At 44.5% G+C, this 18,330-nt stretch overlaps 1 protein-coding gene across 1 annotated transcript in view; it reads right to left on the minus strand.

The window, feature by feature from the left end:
- Positions 1-15,596, minus strand: part of LOC141164485 (protein NDNF-like) — a 33,240-nt gene extending 17,644 nt beyond the window's left edge. Inside the window, exons 1-3 of the mRNA XM_073649812.1 lie at positions 15,364-15,596; positions 15,120-15,281; positions 7,991-8,187 (exon numbers count right to left, since the gene is read on the minus strand). Coding sequence (XP_073505913.1) covers positions 7,991-8,148 — 158 coding nt within the window. The 5' untranslated portion in view covers positions 8,149-8,187; positions 15,120-15,281; positions 15,364-15,596. The remainder of the gene's footprint in view (positions 1-7,990; positions 8,188-15,119; positions 15,282-15,363) is intronic.
- Positions 15,597-18,330: the final 2,734 nt, after the last annotated feature.

Below are 18,330 nucleotides of genomic sequence, written 5' to 3' on the forward strand. Positions count from 1 at the left end.
TCCAGATGAACATTTGAGCATTTATACCAGCAATGGTCAACCCGTACCTCAGGTGGGGTTCAAAGAAGTGACCATAAAGGTTGACAAAGTCGAACTGCCAGCACAAGGACTGATTATTGTCGACATTGATCGCCGAGAAAATCATCCTATGATAACTTTAGGCACTAATATCATTGAAAACTGACTAGCAGAAATAATTGTCTTGTTACAGCCAGTTCCAGCCAGCTGAGGGTTCTGCAAAGAGAGGTCAGAGCCCTGATGAAAAGACAACAGGTAGAACTGTCTGGTGGTGAGATTGGCAGTGTTAGGATGAGTGACCCATTCCCTATTGCCATGCCCCCAAGAAGTGAAATGCTGATATGGTGCCGGGCAGCCATCGGTCTAAGGGGTAGAGATTACCAGGCCCTGGTAGAGCCCATCTACTCTGGCAGTAGGCCCACCATTTTGACAGCCAGGGGGGTGGTTGACGTCCGCCATGGGAGAGTGCCAGTCCGCATCCTGAACATTGGGGAAAAAGAAGTCCATTTGCCCCAGTATGCCACCTTAGCCAAGCTATTCACCGTCAATCAAAATTCTATAAAGACAGTGGAACCCTTACCTCCATCCAAACAGGCGGAGGATAATGGCTCCAAGGGACAGATGGAGGACTGGTGTCAGAAGCTGCATGTGGGCACTGACTCCACCCCTCCACATCAAAAACAAGGAGTATACCGGGTGGCCCAGGAGTATGAAAGGGTCTTCAGTAAACACCCACTCGACTTCGGGCAGGTAAAGAGGGTTCAACACCATATCCCCACGGGAGACCATCCACCCATTAAGGAAAGGTACCAGCCTGTACCGCCAGCACACTACCAAAATGCCAAGGGATGTTACGAGAGATGAAGAAGGCTGGGGTAATAAGAGACAGTTGTAGCCCCTGGGCAGCTCCATTAGTTCTTGTAAGGAAAAAAGATGGCACAATGAGAATGTGTGTAGACTACAGGCAAATTAACCGCATAACTCATAAAGATGCATACCCGCTACCCAGGATAGAGGAGTCACTAGCTGCGTTAAAATCTGCTAATTATTTCTCTACTTTGGATCTTACTAGTGGGTATTGGCAGGTTCCTGTAGCAGAGGCGGATAAGGAGAAGACCGCATTCACCACCCCGATGGGCCTCAGCGAGTTCAACTGCATGCCATTCGGGCTCTGCAACGCCCCAGGAACCTTCCAGCGGTTGATGGAGTGCTGTCTAGGACATAAGAATTTTGAGACAGTCCTCCTGTACCTGGATGATGTCATAGTATACTCCAAGACATATGAGGATCATCTGTAGCACCTGGCGGAAGTGTTTGAAGCCCTGGCTGGCTTTGGCCTGAAGGTGAAGCCATCAAAGTGCCACCTGCTGAAGCTCAAAGTACAGTACTTAGGACATGTGGTAAGCGCTGACGGTGTAGCACCAGACCCCGACAAGATCACCGTAATCAAGGACTGGCCGAGACCTTCTACCATTAAAGAAGTGCGGCAGTTCCTCGGGTTGGTAGGCTACTACCAAAGGTTTATACCAGGCTTCACCAAGATGGCGGCACCTATGCAGGACCTCCTGATAGGCAAGTCCAGAAAGGCCAAGAACCAGAAACCACCATTCAAATGGGACAAGCTGGAAGATGAGTCCTTCACCAGGCTGAAGATGGCTCTCACAGGAGGCGAGGTCCTGGCCTACCCTGATTATGGACAGCCCTTCATCCTTCACACGGACGCTAGCAACGTGGGACTGGGAGCGGTGCTGTCCCAGATCCAACAAGGCAGAGAAAGGGTAATGGCCTACGCCAGCAGGAAGCTCCGGCCCACAGAAAGGAACCCAGAAAACTACAGCTCCTTCAAGTTGGAGTTCCTCGCCGTAGTCTGGGCCGTGACAGAGCGCTTCAAGCCTTATCTCGCCTCCTCCAAATTCACCGTCTTCACGGATAATAACCCGCAGACACACCTGGACACTGCAAAACTTGGTGCCCTGGAACAAAGATGGATGGCCCGACTGTCTAATTACGAATTCACCATCAAGTACCGGGCTGGGCACAAGAATGCAAACGCAGATGCGCTGTCCAGAATGCCTAACTTGCCAGACAGGGGAGAAGACCCAGAAGAATTGGAAGAGATAGAGATCCCCGCTTTCCACCGCCATGGAATAAAGCAGTGCTCCCATTGTGTGAAGAACAGGTGCCCTGCCAACAGGGAGACAACATTCAATCCATTGCCACACCACGGATGGGCAGAAACGCAATACAGTGACCCGGCTGTCCGCCTAGTCAAAGAGTTGCTGACACAAGCGGACTTATACCCTGATTCAGATGCTCCTGAAGAGACCAAACAGCTGTGGAAAGAAAAGAGTAAGCTGTTCATCTATGAAGGGAAGCTGTGTCGAAGAACTGTCAACTCCCGGACACATGAGCTGGTCTGGCAGGTGGTAGTCCCGAGGCGCGATGCGTCTATGGTCCTGGAAGCGTACCATGATGGAGCGGGACATTTTGGGTGGAAGAAGCTGGAAGTCCTGCTACGTGAACGGTTCTATTGGGTTGGCATGAGGACAGCCATCGAGAGGTGGTGTCGAGAATGCGGACCCTGCAACCTGAGAAGAAATGACCGTGACAGCCAGAGGGCTCCCCTGCAACCCATCATCACCAAGCAGCCGCTCGAGCTGGTAGCCCTGGACCATGTGAAGCTAACCCCAAGCAGGTCAGGCTATGTTTACGCTCTCACCATCGTAGACCACTACTCCCGGTTCCTGGTAGTAGTGCCAGTCAAGGACCAAACAGCTCAGACAGCAGCCAGAGCTTTCCAACAGCACTTCTGCCGCCCGCATGGTTACCCAGAACGTGTGCTAACTGACCAAGGTCCGGCCTTCGAAGCGGAGGTATTCCAGGAATTCTGCAACCTGTATGGCTGCAAGAAGATCCGGACAACGCCTTATCACCCCCAGACCAACGGGATGTGTGAAAAGATGAACCAGGTGGTGATAGACCTACTGAAGACGTTGCCCCTGGAGGAACACAGCCTGTGGCCAGAAAAGTTGCCAGACCTGGTAGATCTCTACAATCATATCCCAGTGAATTCCACCAATTGCACACCTGCTTACCTGATGAGGGCAAGACCTGGTAAGCTGCCCATCGACCTGGATATGGGAGTTCTGAAACCAGAGTACGCCTCACCAGACGCAGATTGGGATACTGAGCGGCAGCAGCAATACCGCAAGGTACAGGAAAGGGTTGAAAGAAGTCTGTCCCAAGCAAGAGAAAGGCAAGAGAAGACTTACAATCAACATGCACCTGCTGCCCCCTTGTCACCTGGAGAGCAAGTCCTAAAGAGGAAAAGGCGGCTCCATAAATTGGATGACCAGTGGGAAAAAGAGCCGTACACCATTCTACCATCAAGTCATGATAACACCAAGGTGTACCTCATAAGTAAGACGGAGGGGAAACAACAGCCACAGTATCCAGAGACCACCTGAAGAAATGTCCCGAGCAGCTGCAGCATGCTGAAGAAGACCAGGATATCCCTCAACCCGCAGAGGAAGTGGAAGAAATGGTCAGCACGGTACTCGGAGAATTTCCACGGTCATGGACACAAGTGAATAACGCCATTGTTTTACCAGTCCTTACATTCCTCCAGCCAGCTCCTCAGGAAGCTGCAGAAGTCCCAGTAGAGTTGGAAGAACAGTTGGCCCCGGAGACAGAAGATTCCTCATCAGCAGACCAGGAGAATCTACCCTCTGCTAGTAGCGAGCCTGTCGTACCCACGGTAAGCCAAAGGATCCGTAGGAAGCTGCCCAACCTACCAGAGACACCTCCAAACACCTGTAGTGAGGTGAACATTGAGCCCACCACACCAGGGGTAAATACAGGGGATCAAGGTAGAACACAGACAGACAGTGTGTTACGCAGGTCTACCAGAAGCACCAGAGGTCAAATTCCTGCTCGTTGGAAAATCTAAATGTAACTATAACTGTAATGTTGAATTGTTTTATGTGTGTGTTAACCATGTTTTCCCAGTTACTCGACAGGTTTCAAAGACTTTCAGGTTATGGACGATGAGTAACCAAAAACTTACCTTGTAAATAGTTGCACCTGTAAAGTGCCCCTTTTCAGCAGACCACTGAACAAAAACCCGTGGAGGTGGCTGAAGACGTGGTCCAACTCCGGATCATCAATGCCCTGTAGCCACCCCAGGGCCTACGTTGAGGGTTTGGGACGGGTCCCTCAGATTGCACCTTGTTTCAGTGAAATGGACACCTGGTTGCGGATGATACCGTGACCTCTAAAGACTCTAATGGTTGTAAATATGTTAATGTATTGTTGTTACCTGTTGTATTTTTGCAAAATATGCTCAGTCCCGGAGTACTGAAATTTACTAGGGGGGAATGTGGCACCCCCGAGGGTCTGGTTGTCACAGTGGTAGTAATACCATGTCTGGGAGCAAAACGGTGGTTTCCTGGTCAGGGAACACACTACATGCAACACCTCCTGCCCCAAGCCAGAAAGGGGAGGATCCTGCCATTTATAACTGGACCTGGAGGCTGGGTTAGCTTATAACAGGGCCTGTAGTCGAGTTGAGGACACAGGAGTAAGAAGCCAGGGACTGGAGCTGGAGATAGCTCGTCCTGGATTGTTCACACAGAGGACCGGACACCGGAGTCCGAGGCTGTGGGGATTGTATACCCAGCAGCAGATACCGCAAGGCAGGAGATTGCAGGTCTCCTGGCCAATCAGAAGCCCGGAGGCTCAGCCACACGAAAGGACCAGTACCGCCACAGAGGAGCGAGGAATACATAGGGGCCGAGTCGCCAGCCATACGGGTGAGCACAGCACGTTACACTCAGGGACGTGGGCTACAACACGACTATAAGCGGGATAGCTAAAGAGTACAGTCAGAACGGCAGGCCTACAACTCTACCTGACCAGGAGGACTCTAGGATTGCTCCCAGACTGACCAGGCCTTCATCACTAGCCAGTACTCCCGTTGGGGCCTATATGATTACCAACAGTAAAGACTCTGGGACTGCACCGCAAAGACTCTGTGTTGTTATCACTGCTACCCTGTACTACCACCATCATCATCCTTACACGCTGCCCTGAAGCTACACTCTTCCTGTGGGGAGTCACATCACCTTGCTGCACATACCACCAGCTTCAGCAGACTGCTCCTCAGCGGCGGTTCCCAATAACCGCATTCCACAGGTGGCGTAGTCGGACATTATAACCTATATACATATAATACGCCTTGGATTGACCACCTGGGTCACGGACCAGGTCACCGCCACGGTGACTACAACCCCCAGCATCTACTGGCCCTGCTCCGGGTATCCCCATGGCCCAGGGGGCGCGTCATACACAATACCAATTTTCAAACTGGTTTCTGGGAACAATTTCTCCTCTGGCCTACGAAATTTTATTGCGGCAAGTGATTAATTTTCTAACAGCGCCACCACAGGGGAAAATGAATCATTACACGATTTCCACTAAAATGAGAGAATTGATTTGAAATCTATTCCAATGGCTAGGTAATTATTTCAAGGTCGATTCACGGTAGCCCTGCAAAATGCCTATTACTTGATGGCATTCGCGGATCCTCTTTTGATTAGCTGGCCTGGCGTAACGTCATTGTTGACACACAAATGACATTAGCAAATCAAGAGGAGCCATGGATGCTGTTAGGAAGAGGCAGTGCGCCAGGCTCCTCTGCAGCAGACATGCAGTATTGACCTGGCCGCGATGTGATTGACAGCCTGGATGCACTGCCAGGTATAGTAGGACTAAAGGCAAATTGCATGTGCAATATTTCCAGCCGTTCTACCAAGATGAGGATTGCATCAAGGCTGTCAATCAATCCCAGGGAGGCATGATTAGACGATCCAAGGCAGGAGTATTTTGCCCCCTATCAGACTAGTCCTGCCTTATTGACATATACAGCATTGCAAATTTGCAGAAACTTCATTTTTTAGACCATGGCGGCACGGGGACTTTAGCACTTAAAAGTTATAACAAGAATACAGGGTTTGGCATAAGCACTGCTACAGTAGGGGTTTTGAACACTTATGGGACTTGAAAAGTTCCCTTTAATTATGACATGGGATTATAGGAGTATAATGATATCGTATTACCAACTTCATTATTATTAAAGATCCACCCTGAGGTGTAGCTTTAGGGGGAACAAAGATGGCAATAAAAGCACGTTAAGATGACACCAGTATTATAAATAGCACACTGTAGGTGGGGACGCTGTTACAGATTTAGCAATGGGGGCCAGGAGCTTGTCTAGTGAAAACAAATGATGGTCACCTAGCCTTGTATAGATGATAAAATGCTGATTGGTGGGTGTGTGACCGTCGGGGCCTGCACTGATCTCCCGATCAGGGAATTTTATCCTCGACGACATTACAAAATGTGGCAGAATATCGGGTGCCGGACCACCACTCCATTTATTCTCTATGTGGCTGCTGAATAAAGCTGCGCTCAGCAGCTTCATAGGGAATGAATGGAGTGCATTACTACTTCATCCCAATAGGGATAAAAGTTCCCAATTGTTATGATTGTGTAACACTTCTCTCGGGAAAATAGGTAAAATACTAAAAAACTACAACTGGCCCAGACGGTTCCTGTACAGACCCTGCAGTCTCCAGTGGTTCCTACTTGGGCTGGAATAGCCCTAACAACAGACTAAACAAAGGCAGCTCGAACCTATGCTGCCTGAAAGGCCGTCGAGTGCTTCACATTCCTCCCAAGGAAGCAGAGCAGAGTGCAAATTATCTACACAACGGAAGGAGTGCTGAGATAGAAAGAGATCCCAGAGTGAGTAAAACAAACCACGAAATACAAAATTAAAAGATAAGGTATATACTGCTAGAGAATATGCCGCCTACTTCCTAAACAAGAAACGGAAGATAGGTGCAGGGTGAAAAGCATAATCAGTAGAGGGATAAACCCTAGCTGGTCTTTCACTGATTGGCTTAAACTTGGCTTAAACTACTGCAGTATTGCTGGACATCCAAATGAGAATATCACCAGCAGGAAATACCAGCAGGGGGAAAGTATATATAGCTGCCCCCGAAAGGTGATAGGGCAGACAAATGAATAAATGAAAACACCTGTTACCTTAAAAAGACTAAAGCAAGGATAACAGACATTAAGCTACCAGAGAAAAGGTGTAATTGCTGTGGCTCAGCGGATAGAGAAGCCAAGCACAGGCTCAAGAGTTTGAATCCTGAAGCATGACAGTACCTCCCCTTCTACGAGCGGCTACAGGACCCACTGATAACCAAACCGCTGACAGAATTTTCTCACTAGGTGATACGCTTGCAAATCTTCTGCATTAACCCAGGACTTATATTCCAGACCGAAACCTTTGCATTTAACAAGATATTGTAGTCAGCATCTGACATGTCTGAAACCCATAACTCGTTCCACCTCATACTCCTTGTCCTCCTCCAAGTCTACTTCAATGATATCATGAGGACTCGGCTCAAAGACAATGCACAGGCTCAAGGGTTCGAACCTAGACGCATGACACCCATTTTGCCGCTCCGTGACGGTCCCAGCGTTATCACCTATCATACCTGTTATAACCGGACAGTCTATTTAAAGTTAGACCACCGACCTACCCACTTTCCTCTCAATCACAAGAGCAATGGAATTTCCATAGAAATTCATTGCATGTCAAAAGCAATGCACCTCATTACCACATATCATGGAAATGAAGCACAGTGCAATACAGATGGCACCAGATGCCAAATGTGAACATACATCTTTGTTATAATCTGGTCTTGTAATGAAAATAAAGTCCATTAATGTTATAGAGTATAATTGTGATAGGGGGACTATGAGGGTGCTTAATTTCTAGACTTGGCAAACATTTGACATCATCTGTCTGGAATAATTATTATGATACCATTTACCTTGTGTCTGGCATTTACTGACTCATCTTACAACCCTAGACAAGAGTATATAAGCGAATGCTTACCTGACTGGGTGGTCCAAGGGTAGAAATCCATCCACTCTTTGTCCCACGGGAAGAGGCCTCCTGATATCTCCCAAATGATTAGAGTGCTTTGAAGACGATTCATGGACCAATAAACCCACAAGACCATAGAGAAAAAGGACTAGGATCACTTTCTCCATGATTGAAGAGTATTATGCTTGCATACACGGCAGTCCGCCCTGCAAAGAAATATGACATATGTTAGGTATGAATGTCTATGGCAAAACATTTTATGTCCTATGTATTGAAATACAGCAATTTTTCTTCATTTCGACATTCACCATATTGGATAAAAGTTATGATATTTTATTAAATTGGATATTTACGCATGCATGTACATTTTTCTTTATTTTTTAGATTTAGTTTAGATTCTGGAAAAAAAGGGATGATATGAATATTTATCATTTTTAAAAATATTTTTCATTTTATTTTAGTTTTTTTTTCATAGGTCCAACTAGGGGACTACCACCAGGGATCACTTGTACAATAGACTGCAGCACTGTTATATTGAAGTGCATTGTAATATTACCTATCTCCTAAGAAGCCCAGCCAGAGACTGAGCTTGATTGGTGTACAAACATTGCAGACACAGGGGCATTTTTTGGCTGTGCTCCCCACAATCCTGATGCAGGATGGCTGATGGAAGTCAAGAAAACCTTCCTCCATTTCCAACCTCTTATAGGGGTTGTCCACTATTAGGACAACCCCTTTTTGGTCCAAATGTTTTTCCCTGATAAAATAAAAAATCCTCCCGCGCTGGCACCATTCCCGCAGTGTCGGCACTCGCGGTCCCTGAGCTCCCATGCTGTTATTGTGACACGTGGTGCCCGGCGCCCAGTCAGCGCTGGGCATCACTGTCCACGCCTTCGGACAAATCGAACATGAAGAGGAAGTCTGGGCTGCAGCAGATCTCTGACTTCCTCTTCATGTTCAATTTGTCCGATGGCGGAGATGTGGCGCCCAGCTGCGCTTGGTACCAAAGATCCTAGAAGTGTGCATTAATGGAATCCCCCACAAGAGGCCCCCATAAGCATTCACACATCTCCACCTTACCACCTCAGACCACCAGAGGGAGCCCGTTAGGGATATAAATAGGGAAGGTGGAGCTAGGCAGTTCGGTCAGAGTCTAGAGTTAGTCTGGAGTGCACAGTGAGTGAAGAGCTGTGTGTGCGGAGATGCACGAGGGTTGCTGTGTGAGGCAAGCTAGGCCTCCAGCGGTCCTGAAGCCCAGTCTAGACTTAGGAGCTCAAGTAAGTGAAGAGCGGCAAGCTGCCGTTAGTGTGAGTAGCCTAGTGAGGGCCCGAGTAGGCCGAAGGCTAGAGGAGTTAGTAGCAGTGGGGGCAGAGGAGCTTACCCAGCTCACCCCGAAAAGTTTACCGGACACCGGGTCCGAGCGTACCGGGATCTCTACGACCCAGTAAGGCATAACCGGAATCCCTGGAGAACTACAGGTCCCAGGATCACCAGAAAGCTGATACGTAACAGTGCCAGGAGACACATAGGCCCCGTAAGCTGGGAGCGTGCACTCCAAGAGAAGGCCCTACCACAACGTCAGCCGTTGCAGGACAGAGACAAAGTTAGGCTTAGCTTCAGGCAGGTCAGAAACTTACTACGCAGAGGCAAGAAACAGGAGGCCCTACACCCGCTCATTGGGGAGGATTCTGATATGCACCCTTCACCCTACAGTGCTCCGGGATGTGCCTGAATTTCCACCAGTGAAAGATACTGAAGTGACTATCGTATCCCTGTTCTTGCTCTGACCCGGCTGGGTCTCGCCTGTCCTGCATCCCCCTCTCCATACGCTGCCCTGATGCCTAGCTCCACCTGTGGGGAGCTATACCATCGAGCTGCCTTATCACCGGCCTCAGCGGACTGCCGCAGCGCTGGTGATTCTCAACAGAAACCACAGGTGGCGTCACAAACTTTCTTATAATTAACAAACCACCCTTTTAAAAGCTGACCCCAGAGTACGGGCCCGGGAGCCGACCACCGCGACATCCCCAAGGTCAGGCAAAAGGCCCGGGTACCGAGTCGTCCCCATCACCCGGGCTAGTCAGAGACCGTGACACCAGCGCTGATTGGGCGCCATGCTCATGTGTCACAACAGCAGCATGGGCACCCCGGGGAGAGTGCGTGCCGACACCGTGGGAATGGCGCCAGTACAGGAGGTGAGTATAAGCTTTTTTATTTTATCGGAGCCAAGCGTGGGGTACGTGAAGGAGTTGTCCAAGTAGTGTAGTAGTGTACAACTTCTTTAAATGCCACAGCTATGGTTACTACCTGCAATCAAGAGGCTAAACTGCTGTGATCTGAGCTAGCTCGCATCAGTTATACTCGGGTGCCAGTTGTATGACACAGCCGACATCTGTGCTGTATGGGGCAGGCTCAACTCCTCAGCCCGCTGTATAAACACAGTGCACACATTTGCCGTACATATGTAAAATTCAGCTAACTGAAACCTGGGCAGAGTGGATCATCCAAGTGTCGTGGACCCTGACACGTCCCAGCCGAGTATCTGAATAACATTTCTAATAGTTTGTAGTGAGACATTGATATATAGCATTGTGAACTTGCAAATCATACTATTATAGGGGAAATAAGATGGGTGATAAAAGGTTCTTAAAAGGTGAACACATGCAACAATACGTGAGTCTATTATGGCTTCTGGGTATATTATGTGAAATATCAATGTGCTGAAAATGAAGATCTTGTTCTGTTCAAGAACTTGATAAGTGATATTATTTGTTCCCTTCGTGCTGGTATAGTTTCCATGGAAATTGACAAATAATTCAGAAGCCCATCTCATTAGTCAGCGATATAACAAAAGGCTCCTGATAAGAAAAGGAAATTATTTTCTGAGTGTAGATTTGTGTCGCAGTGCAGCGTTTCAGCCCTGATTGTGCTTTTCATGATATATTCTTGTTAAGAAGCTCAGGTGTGACCAGAGGCCACTTGCCAATTTCCAACCGCACCCATGGCCCATCAATGGCCCTGTCGGAGCTTGCAAGAGGTTTATTAAAAATGCAATAGATAGAACAGAGTGTTATGGTGGAAACATACTGTGACAACAAAGAAGAAGAGTCTTGAACGCCATGGAGGAAAGTCATCATTGGTGCAAGTTTCTTTTAGCAGTGCAAGGCTTAATCTGCTCAGTTGTGAGCTCCTGGAAGCTTACCTGAGTTTAGGCTCTCAGCTGTCCAGTGTTAGCCACTCCCTGCTCCTATATATACTGGGCTTTGGCAGGCTATGATTGCCGGAGCTTGCTTATGCTGCATGGTTCTAGGAGTGTGGTGGAAAGTGGTTATTTGAGAAGGAGTTTGGTGGATTTCAGCTTAGACTGTTGTGTGGTTTAGGTTGCGTGTTAATACTATTCTTCTCATATTTTGGTTTGTTTCCCATCTTCCACTTCCCTGTGTTACCTCTGTTGTTTGTGTGCATATATTTGTATGATTGGTATTTTCCTTTAGCCCTGTTTATATTACCTTGTAAGTGTGGTTTGTGTACTGTCATACACTTCTACTCCCCTCTTCCTTGGGGGAGGGGAACAGACTGAGGACAGATTGAGGAGCTCAGACAAGGTACGTGGCCCTGGCGTCTTCACCTTCAGAAGTAATCCAGGGAACAGAGCCCCTAGCATTAGGGACAGGATAGGAACCCCTGGCCCCCGGGACACACGACAACAGAGTCGTGACAAACATGCTATAAAATATGAAATGTACCCCAAAAAAATTGTGTTCATGGGTCAGAAAATAGAATTAGTGGAGTAAATCTCCTGTTAACCCTCACCAACTTTGTAAGTTATGAAGTGGAAAACAGCAAAAAAAAAAAAACATTTTTTTTTTTGCGTAAACATGGCCTGATCAAAAATTTTCAACTTTTCTATTCCAGAAAATTTAAATGCAGACATTGATAAATCCTTCTTCTCTATGAGTTTTTATACTCGAAAGTGTGGTTTTTGGTCACTCTTTAACACCAAAGTTGTGATCTATATAAAATGTTTAACATACAGTACTGAGCAAAAGTTTTAGGCAGGTGTGAAAAAAATGTTTCATAGTAAGAATTCTGGAAAAATAGAAGTGTTAATAGTTTAATATAAGTGTATGAACAAAAATAAAATCTAAATCTAATTAATATTTAGTGGGACCACCTTTTGTCTTCAGAACAGCATCAATACTTCTAAGTACAGGTGCACAAAATCAGTTTTTTTTAGGATTATAGTCAGGTGTGTAAGTAAGTAACCAATTATCACAAACAGGTGATAATGATCATTATTTTCATATGTAGTTTGAAACACAATGATTAATTTAAAGAGAAACGTGTAGGAGGCTTAAAGCTGGGTGAGGAACAGCCAAACTGCTACAAAGGTGAGGTTCTAGAAGACAGTTTCATGTCAATGGCCATACACCATTGCAAGATTAAGCACAGAAACAAGACACAAGGTAGTTATTCTGCATCAGCAAGGTTTCTCCCAGGCAAAGATTTCAAAGCAAAGTGGGGTTTCAAAATGTGCTGTTCAAGCTCTTTTGAAGATGCACCAATAAATGGGCAATGTTGACGACCGAAGGCGCATATAGTTGCTCAAGGACACTTAGTGCACCAGATGGAATACATATCATGCTTACTTCCTTTTGAAATCTGAAGATGTACAGCAGTGCCATCAATTCAGAACTGTAGGTAACCAGTGGGACCCAGCTACATCTGTCCACTGTCTGGAGACGTCTGGCAGAAGTGATCTTCATGGAAGAATTGTGACCAAAAACCCATACCTTTGACTTGGAAAGAAGGATGTGCGGTGCAGATAAATGGCAGCAGGTAATCGGAACTGAGAAGTCAAAATGTGAATTACAATTACCCCACTTCCAAAAATGTGTAAAATGTATAGAAAACAAAAATACAATGATCTGAAAATCCCTTATTTTATTATTTATTTATTTTTATTGTGAATATTTTATTCACAACAGCATAGAACAGAGATCAGAAGGTGAACATTAGGCATTTTTTACCATTTTATTTGAAAAATTAAGTCAGAAATTGATGGCAGAAACACAGTTGGGTCAGTGTCATGTCTACCATTGTGTAGCATTCGGCTCTTCTTTTTCCAACACCTTCTTTCTCCTCACCTGAGAAGTGAGGAGACAATTGCTGAAGTTTTAGGAGAGGAATGTTGTCTCATTCTTGTCTGATGTAGGATTCTCGCTGCTCCACAATTCGGGGTCTTTTTTGCCGATTTTTTTTATTCATAGTGCGCCAAATGTTTTGTATTGCTGAAAGATCTGGACTGAAGGTGGTCAATTCATCACCTTAGTCTTCTTCTGCAAAGCCATACCGTTGTGATGGATGCAGTATGTGGTTTAAGAATTGTCTTGCTGAAATATACCAGGCCTTCCCTGAAATAGACATTGTCTGGATGGAGCATATGTTGTTTAAAATCTCTATATAATGCATTGATAGCACCTTTAAAGATTTGTAAGCTGCTCATACCATAGGCACTAATGTAGCCCCATACCATCAGAGATGCAGAGATGGTCCCTCTCCTCTTCAGTTCACAGAACAGTTTTCAATTTTGCCTTAGTCAATTTTAAATTAGCTTTGGTCCAGTGTTTTTGGAATGTATTGATATGTGGCTTCTGCTTTGCATAATAGAGCTTTCACATGCAAATGGAGTTGTTGAGGATTAATGGTGTCCTCAATGATGAGAAATACAGGCCCGTACTTGTCCATCATTTAACACCATCAGGGAGGCATCTGATTTAATCCAAATTTATTTTGACACCAAATATACAATTAATGTCATTTATAACTATCTTCAGCAAAAAAAAAAGAACAAGGAGTCCTGGAAGTGATGATATGGCCCCCACAGAGCCCTGATCATAACATCATCAAGTCTGTCTGGGATCACATGAAGAGACAGAAGGATTTGCACAAGCAACATCCATAGAAGATCTGCGGTTAGTTCTCCAAGATGTTTGGAACAACCTTCCTGTCGAGTTCCTTCAAAAACTGTGTACAAATGTGCTTAAAAATGATGATGTGTCAAAGGCAAAGGGCTGTCACCAAATATTGAATTGATTTTGATTTCTTTTTTATTCATTTTGCATGAGCTCTTTGAAAAACTCGCCTTTCACAGCTTAGCTAATGTTGGTTTTGGTTAGTTTTTCCTATTGCATATTATTGCATAATGTAAAGAACAGTAAAAACTACATGTCCTAGAACACACAAAATACACATAAAAACAGATTTCAGCTTTGAAGTCTGCGGAATTGCTAAAGCAGCTTCAGTTTATTATGTAGACTATGCAAGTATATGGTGGTCACCTTTAAGGGAAAGGAAAAAGGATGGAAAAATAAGGGAAAAATTGCACTGGTCCCATAAACGTGTTAAAACAACTCTGAAGATCATCAATTGTAATCTACTTTTATCTTGCATTTCTTCAATGAATTTTTCCATGAACCCTTCAAGAGCCCTGTGGTTTTATATTTAAAAAGTTTATTGCTGCAAGAACACTGTGTGCACAAGGTCTATAAGAAAATGTATGGTTATTGGTGAAGGGCACTAAATTTTAGGTACTGCAACTGGATGGCTTATGGCTCTTCGACTAATGATAATTTACAATTACTGTGGTGCAAAATTTTTGTCCAAACAATACCAGCTAATTAGTCTAACGCTAAAAGAGATGAAAGGGGTAAGTGATCCGTTGCAACAATTATGTGAACGCAAGCAGAAGGGTCCCATTGATTATTATAGGGTCCCTCTGGGTTCCATATTTTAGAACAATAGAACAATAGAAAAAGTTCCGGAATCTTTCGAAACCAAACTGACCCCAATTAATGAGGCCCCTCTGCGTCCTGATGTAACGGATCACTTACTCCGTCTGTCTGTTCTAAAAATGGAATATCCATTCGGACATGTGATCAAATTGTGCCAAAATCTGGCAAATTCACAGACGATCTAAATGAATATACTGCTATGTGCCAAATAAATACATTTCTCCATTTTCAAGAACCTCGATGTAGAATTAGCAAGCGGAGAAATAGTAAATCTGCCGCATTGCACCCAGATTCCCTAAAAAAATCGGTTCCATTTTGAAGAAAAAGAAAAATTTTTGTCTTACCTGAGAAGATCTGGTGTCCGGTGACCGTATACTCTGTAGTATCTGCCGTGACTCTGTCCAATGGATATCCTGCTCTGGTCTATTTACCTGTTCCATGTATCGGAGCACACACAGAAATGTAGCAATGTTCTCCTGACGCGACCGCGCCCCGTGCAGACACACCTGCAGGTTTGCATGCAATCAGTAAAAATCTACATATGATAAAAACAGGAATGCTGGCCTGTATAATAAGTATGTACTGTACCTCGGAGATATTTAACCCATGTATAGTAAGTCACAACCGTCCTTAGAAGTACACATTTCTTTTAAGAAGTTGCCATGTCCTATGACCGTATTACATAGCGCAGCGGTAGAACTTGCTGTTAATTATGTGGTTGGTCAAGGACAATAAGAGGATAACTATCACAGGCACCGGCGTAGTAGTCGATGAGCAGCACTGGGTTAAAGTATGTGTTTGATGTGGAGGTATTAAATGGTTGTATGGTTGTAAAAGCAAAGTTTAAACACTTGTGTTAAAACTAGTTCAGTTGATGCTTGAGGGCATGGAAGATGAAGAACTGAAGAGAGCGAGCACCTGTGCTATAGGATATATCACATACAGAAAGGCGGGTGTCGATAAGAAGATAATCTTACTGAAGCCAAAAAAATGGCATGCGCCTAAAGGCGCCCACACGCGTGGTGATATGATACTGGTAAAGGATCTCATAATTACTCTTAAAGAACTGGAAGAAAGTCAAAAATTAGGCTTTGTTCAAAAATAAAAAAAAATTTCAAGCAGAAGCTGCTTCCGAACAACCCTCCCTTTTTGGATATGTGCACAACACGTCTTTTTACCAACAAATGAACATAAGCATTTCTATGTAAAAATTACTTGCCGTTCACATGTTCAGGTTTTTTAATGTCTTCAGGATTCTAAAAACGCAAAGTGGTTAAAAGAATTGACATTTTCCGCTCAAAAGAAGCTCTGTACTTTACAAGTCAATGTGAAAGCTATAGAGCTGTCCAGATGTATTTTGGAGCATTTTGAAATTATTTTTGAAGGAGTTTTTGTTTTCCTTTTTTTGCATAGTTTTGAAAGCGTTTTTTTTATTTTGCTGTATTGTTCTTTGCAGGCTTTTGATTGGACAGTACTTAGTTTAGAGAAGTTTCTTCAGGATCCATTTCATAGAAGTGGACTTTTTTTCCACCAGCTGTTTTTCAAAACCTTTTCCAGAAGCAAAATGCTCAAAAACAAGATTGGATTTCCTCCTAAAAAAATGAATTGGAATAGTTTCCCAAGAGTTTTTGAAGATTATTTTGGAGAGGATCCATTCAAAAACTCCTTAAAAAACTCCATGTATATAATCTAATCCAAGTAGGATCTCAATACAACATATTAAAGGCATGGTCCAAGATTAGAAAAATATGGCTTCTTTTTTTTTCCCCAGAAACAGCACCCCTAAAGTCTATTGGTTGTGTCTGGTATTGCAGCTCGGCTTTATTGAAGTGAATGAGTTTGAGGTGTAATACCATGCAAAACCTATGGATACGTGTGGAGCTGTCTTTTGAAGCCGCCATATTTTTTTTTTAAATATCGCCCTACCCCCTTAAATTTTCATAACAGATCTGTCACCAGATTTCACAATAGAAACTGCAATACATGATTGAATAGATCTCGGTCTAATCCTCAAATTAAAATGAGTCCTGCCAGTATGCCACAAAAGAGTCCTTTTGGCAACAGTTGAGACAGTATGAGTCAACATACCTTTTATGCACCATAAAAAAAGTGCACCATGCGGAATACATCATTCTTTTTCTATAACAAGTCAATAGGTGACTAAAGAGAACCTGTCACCTGCCATAAATATGTAATTTTTCCCCAGGTGTAAATGCTGCTGTTCTCCCCAATCCATGTCTCCCTGCTGCAGTTTGTCTCCGTTACTGCTCCCGGTTTCTGTAATTGTCTGCAGTGTTGACCTCACATCAACAGCGCTGCAGCCAATCGATGAGCTTTGCAGCTGCTGTTGTCAACTCAGCCAGCGTGTTGAGCTCCGTTATTGGCTGCAGCGCTGTCAACGTTATGCCATTAACAATTACAAACAATGGGAGCTGCAGATGAGGCTCAGGGCTGGACCTGGGGAGGGTAAATACAGCCAAGTTTTGTTTGTTTTCTTTAAACTGCAGTAGGGGTGGGAGAAGGGATTTTCTGAAACTGGAAACCCCCTTTAATTAATAGAGCTAGTTTGAATATGCTTCCCTATGTTAGAGCATATTATCACCAAATTTTGTACTTCAAAACAATACAAAAATATTGACCATTTTGGCTAATGAAAGAATAAAATAGACCCATCGGTGTCCAGTGAATTCTTGACAACAGACTTCTGCCCATCTCCACTGTCTCTTAAGCTGAGAGCGTCCTCCACATGAATAAACTGGACTCATCATGACTATGAGTCCTCGAAATTTTTGGATGGCTTATATTTATCAAGTGGCACATTTTTGTGCCATTTTGGATACCTTAGCTGTAGCCTAGCTGTAATATGTTACCCTTACTAAGAAGAGTATATTGAGCTGACAGATAGGCTTTATTCATCAATAGTCCTATACCATTAATAATACTGACGTCTACCATTGTGCTCATCTAATACATACATAACAACTGTCTCAAATTTGATGGGACTGTCCTAATTTTTCATGGTGTCGTGGGCAAAAGATGGACAGGGTTTACACAAAATTTGCCCACAAATGGATTTGAGTCAGGACTAGAGAGTCCTTAAACCCCAACCCATGGTAGCAAAACTGGTGGCAACAAGTAGTCCCATTATTTACTTACCAGGCCATAAAGTATATTCTGTATACAGCTCACAGAATGTCCACATACAGTATGTTTTATTAGTTATTTTACTTTATTAGTGCCATTTTATTCTGTATCTCTTTACAAACATCATCATCACTGGCCCCATTGGGGCTCACAATCTAAATACCCCATGTCTTTGGAGTGTGGGAAGAAGCCGGAGAAAACCCACACAAACACGGGGAGAACATACAAACTTCTTGTAGATGTTGTCCTTGGTGGGACTTGAAACCAGGACCCGAGCGCTGCAAAGCAACAGTCCTAACCACTGAGCCACCATGTTGCCCATACACATAAACCATACAATGAGGTGATAGCTTTATTTTCTGAATGTTGATGTTCTGGACGCCTAAAGCACTGTGTTCTAGTTGAAAATGT

This window comes from Phyllobates terribilis, unplaced genomic scaffold (genome assembly GCF_046119375.1).
Source record: "Phyllobates terribilis strain yellow unplaced genomic scaffold, ASM4611937v1 Scaffold_10__3_contigs__length_209671492, whole genome shotgun sequence".
NCBI lineage: Eukaryota > Metazoa > Chordata > Amphibia > Anura > Dendrobatidae > Phyllobates > Phyllobates terribilis.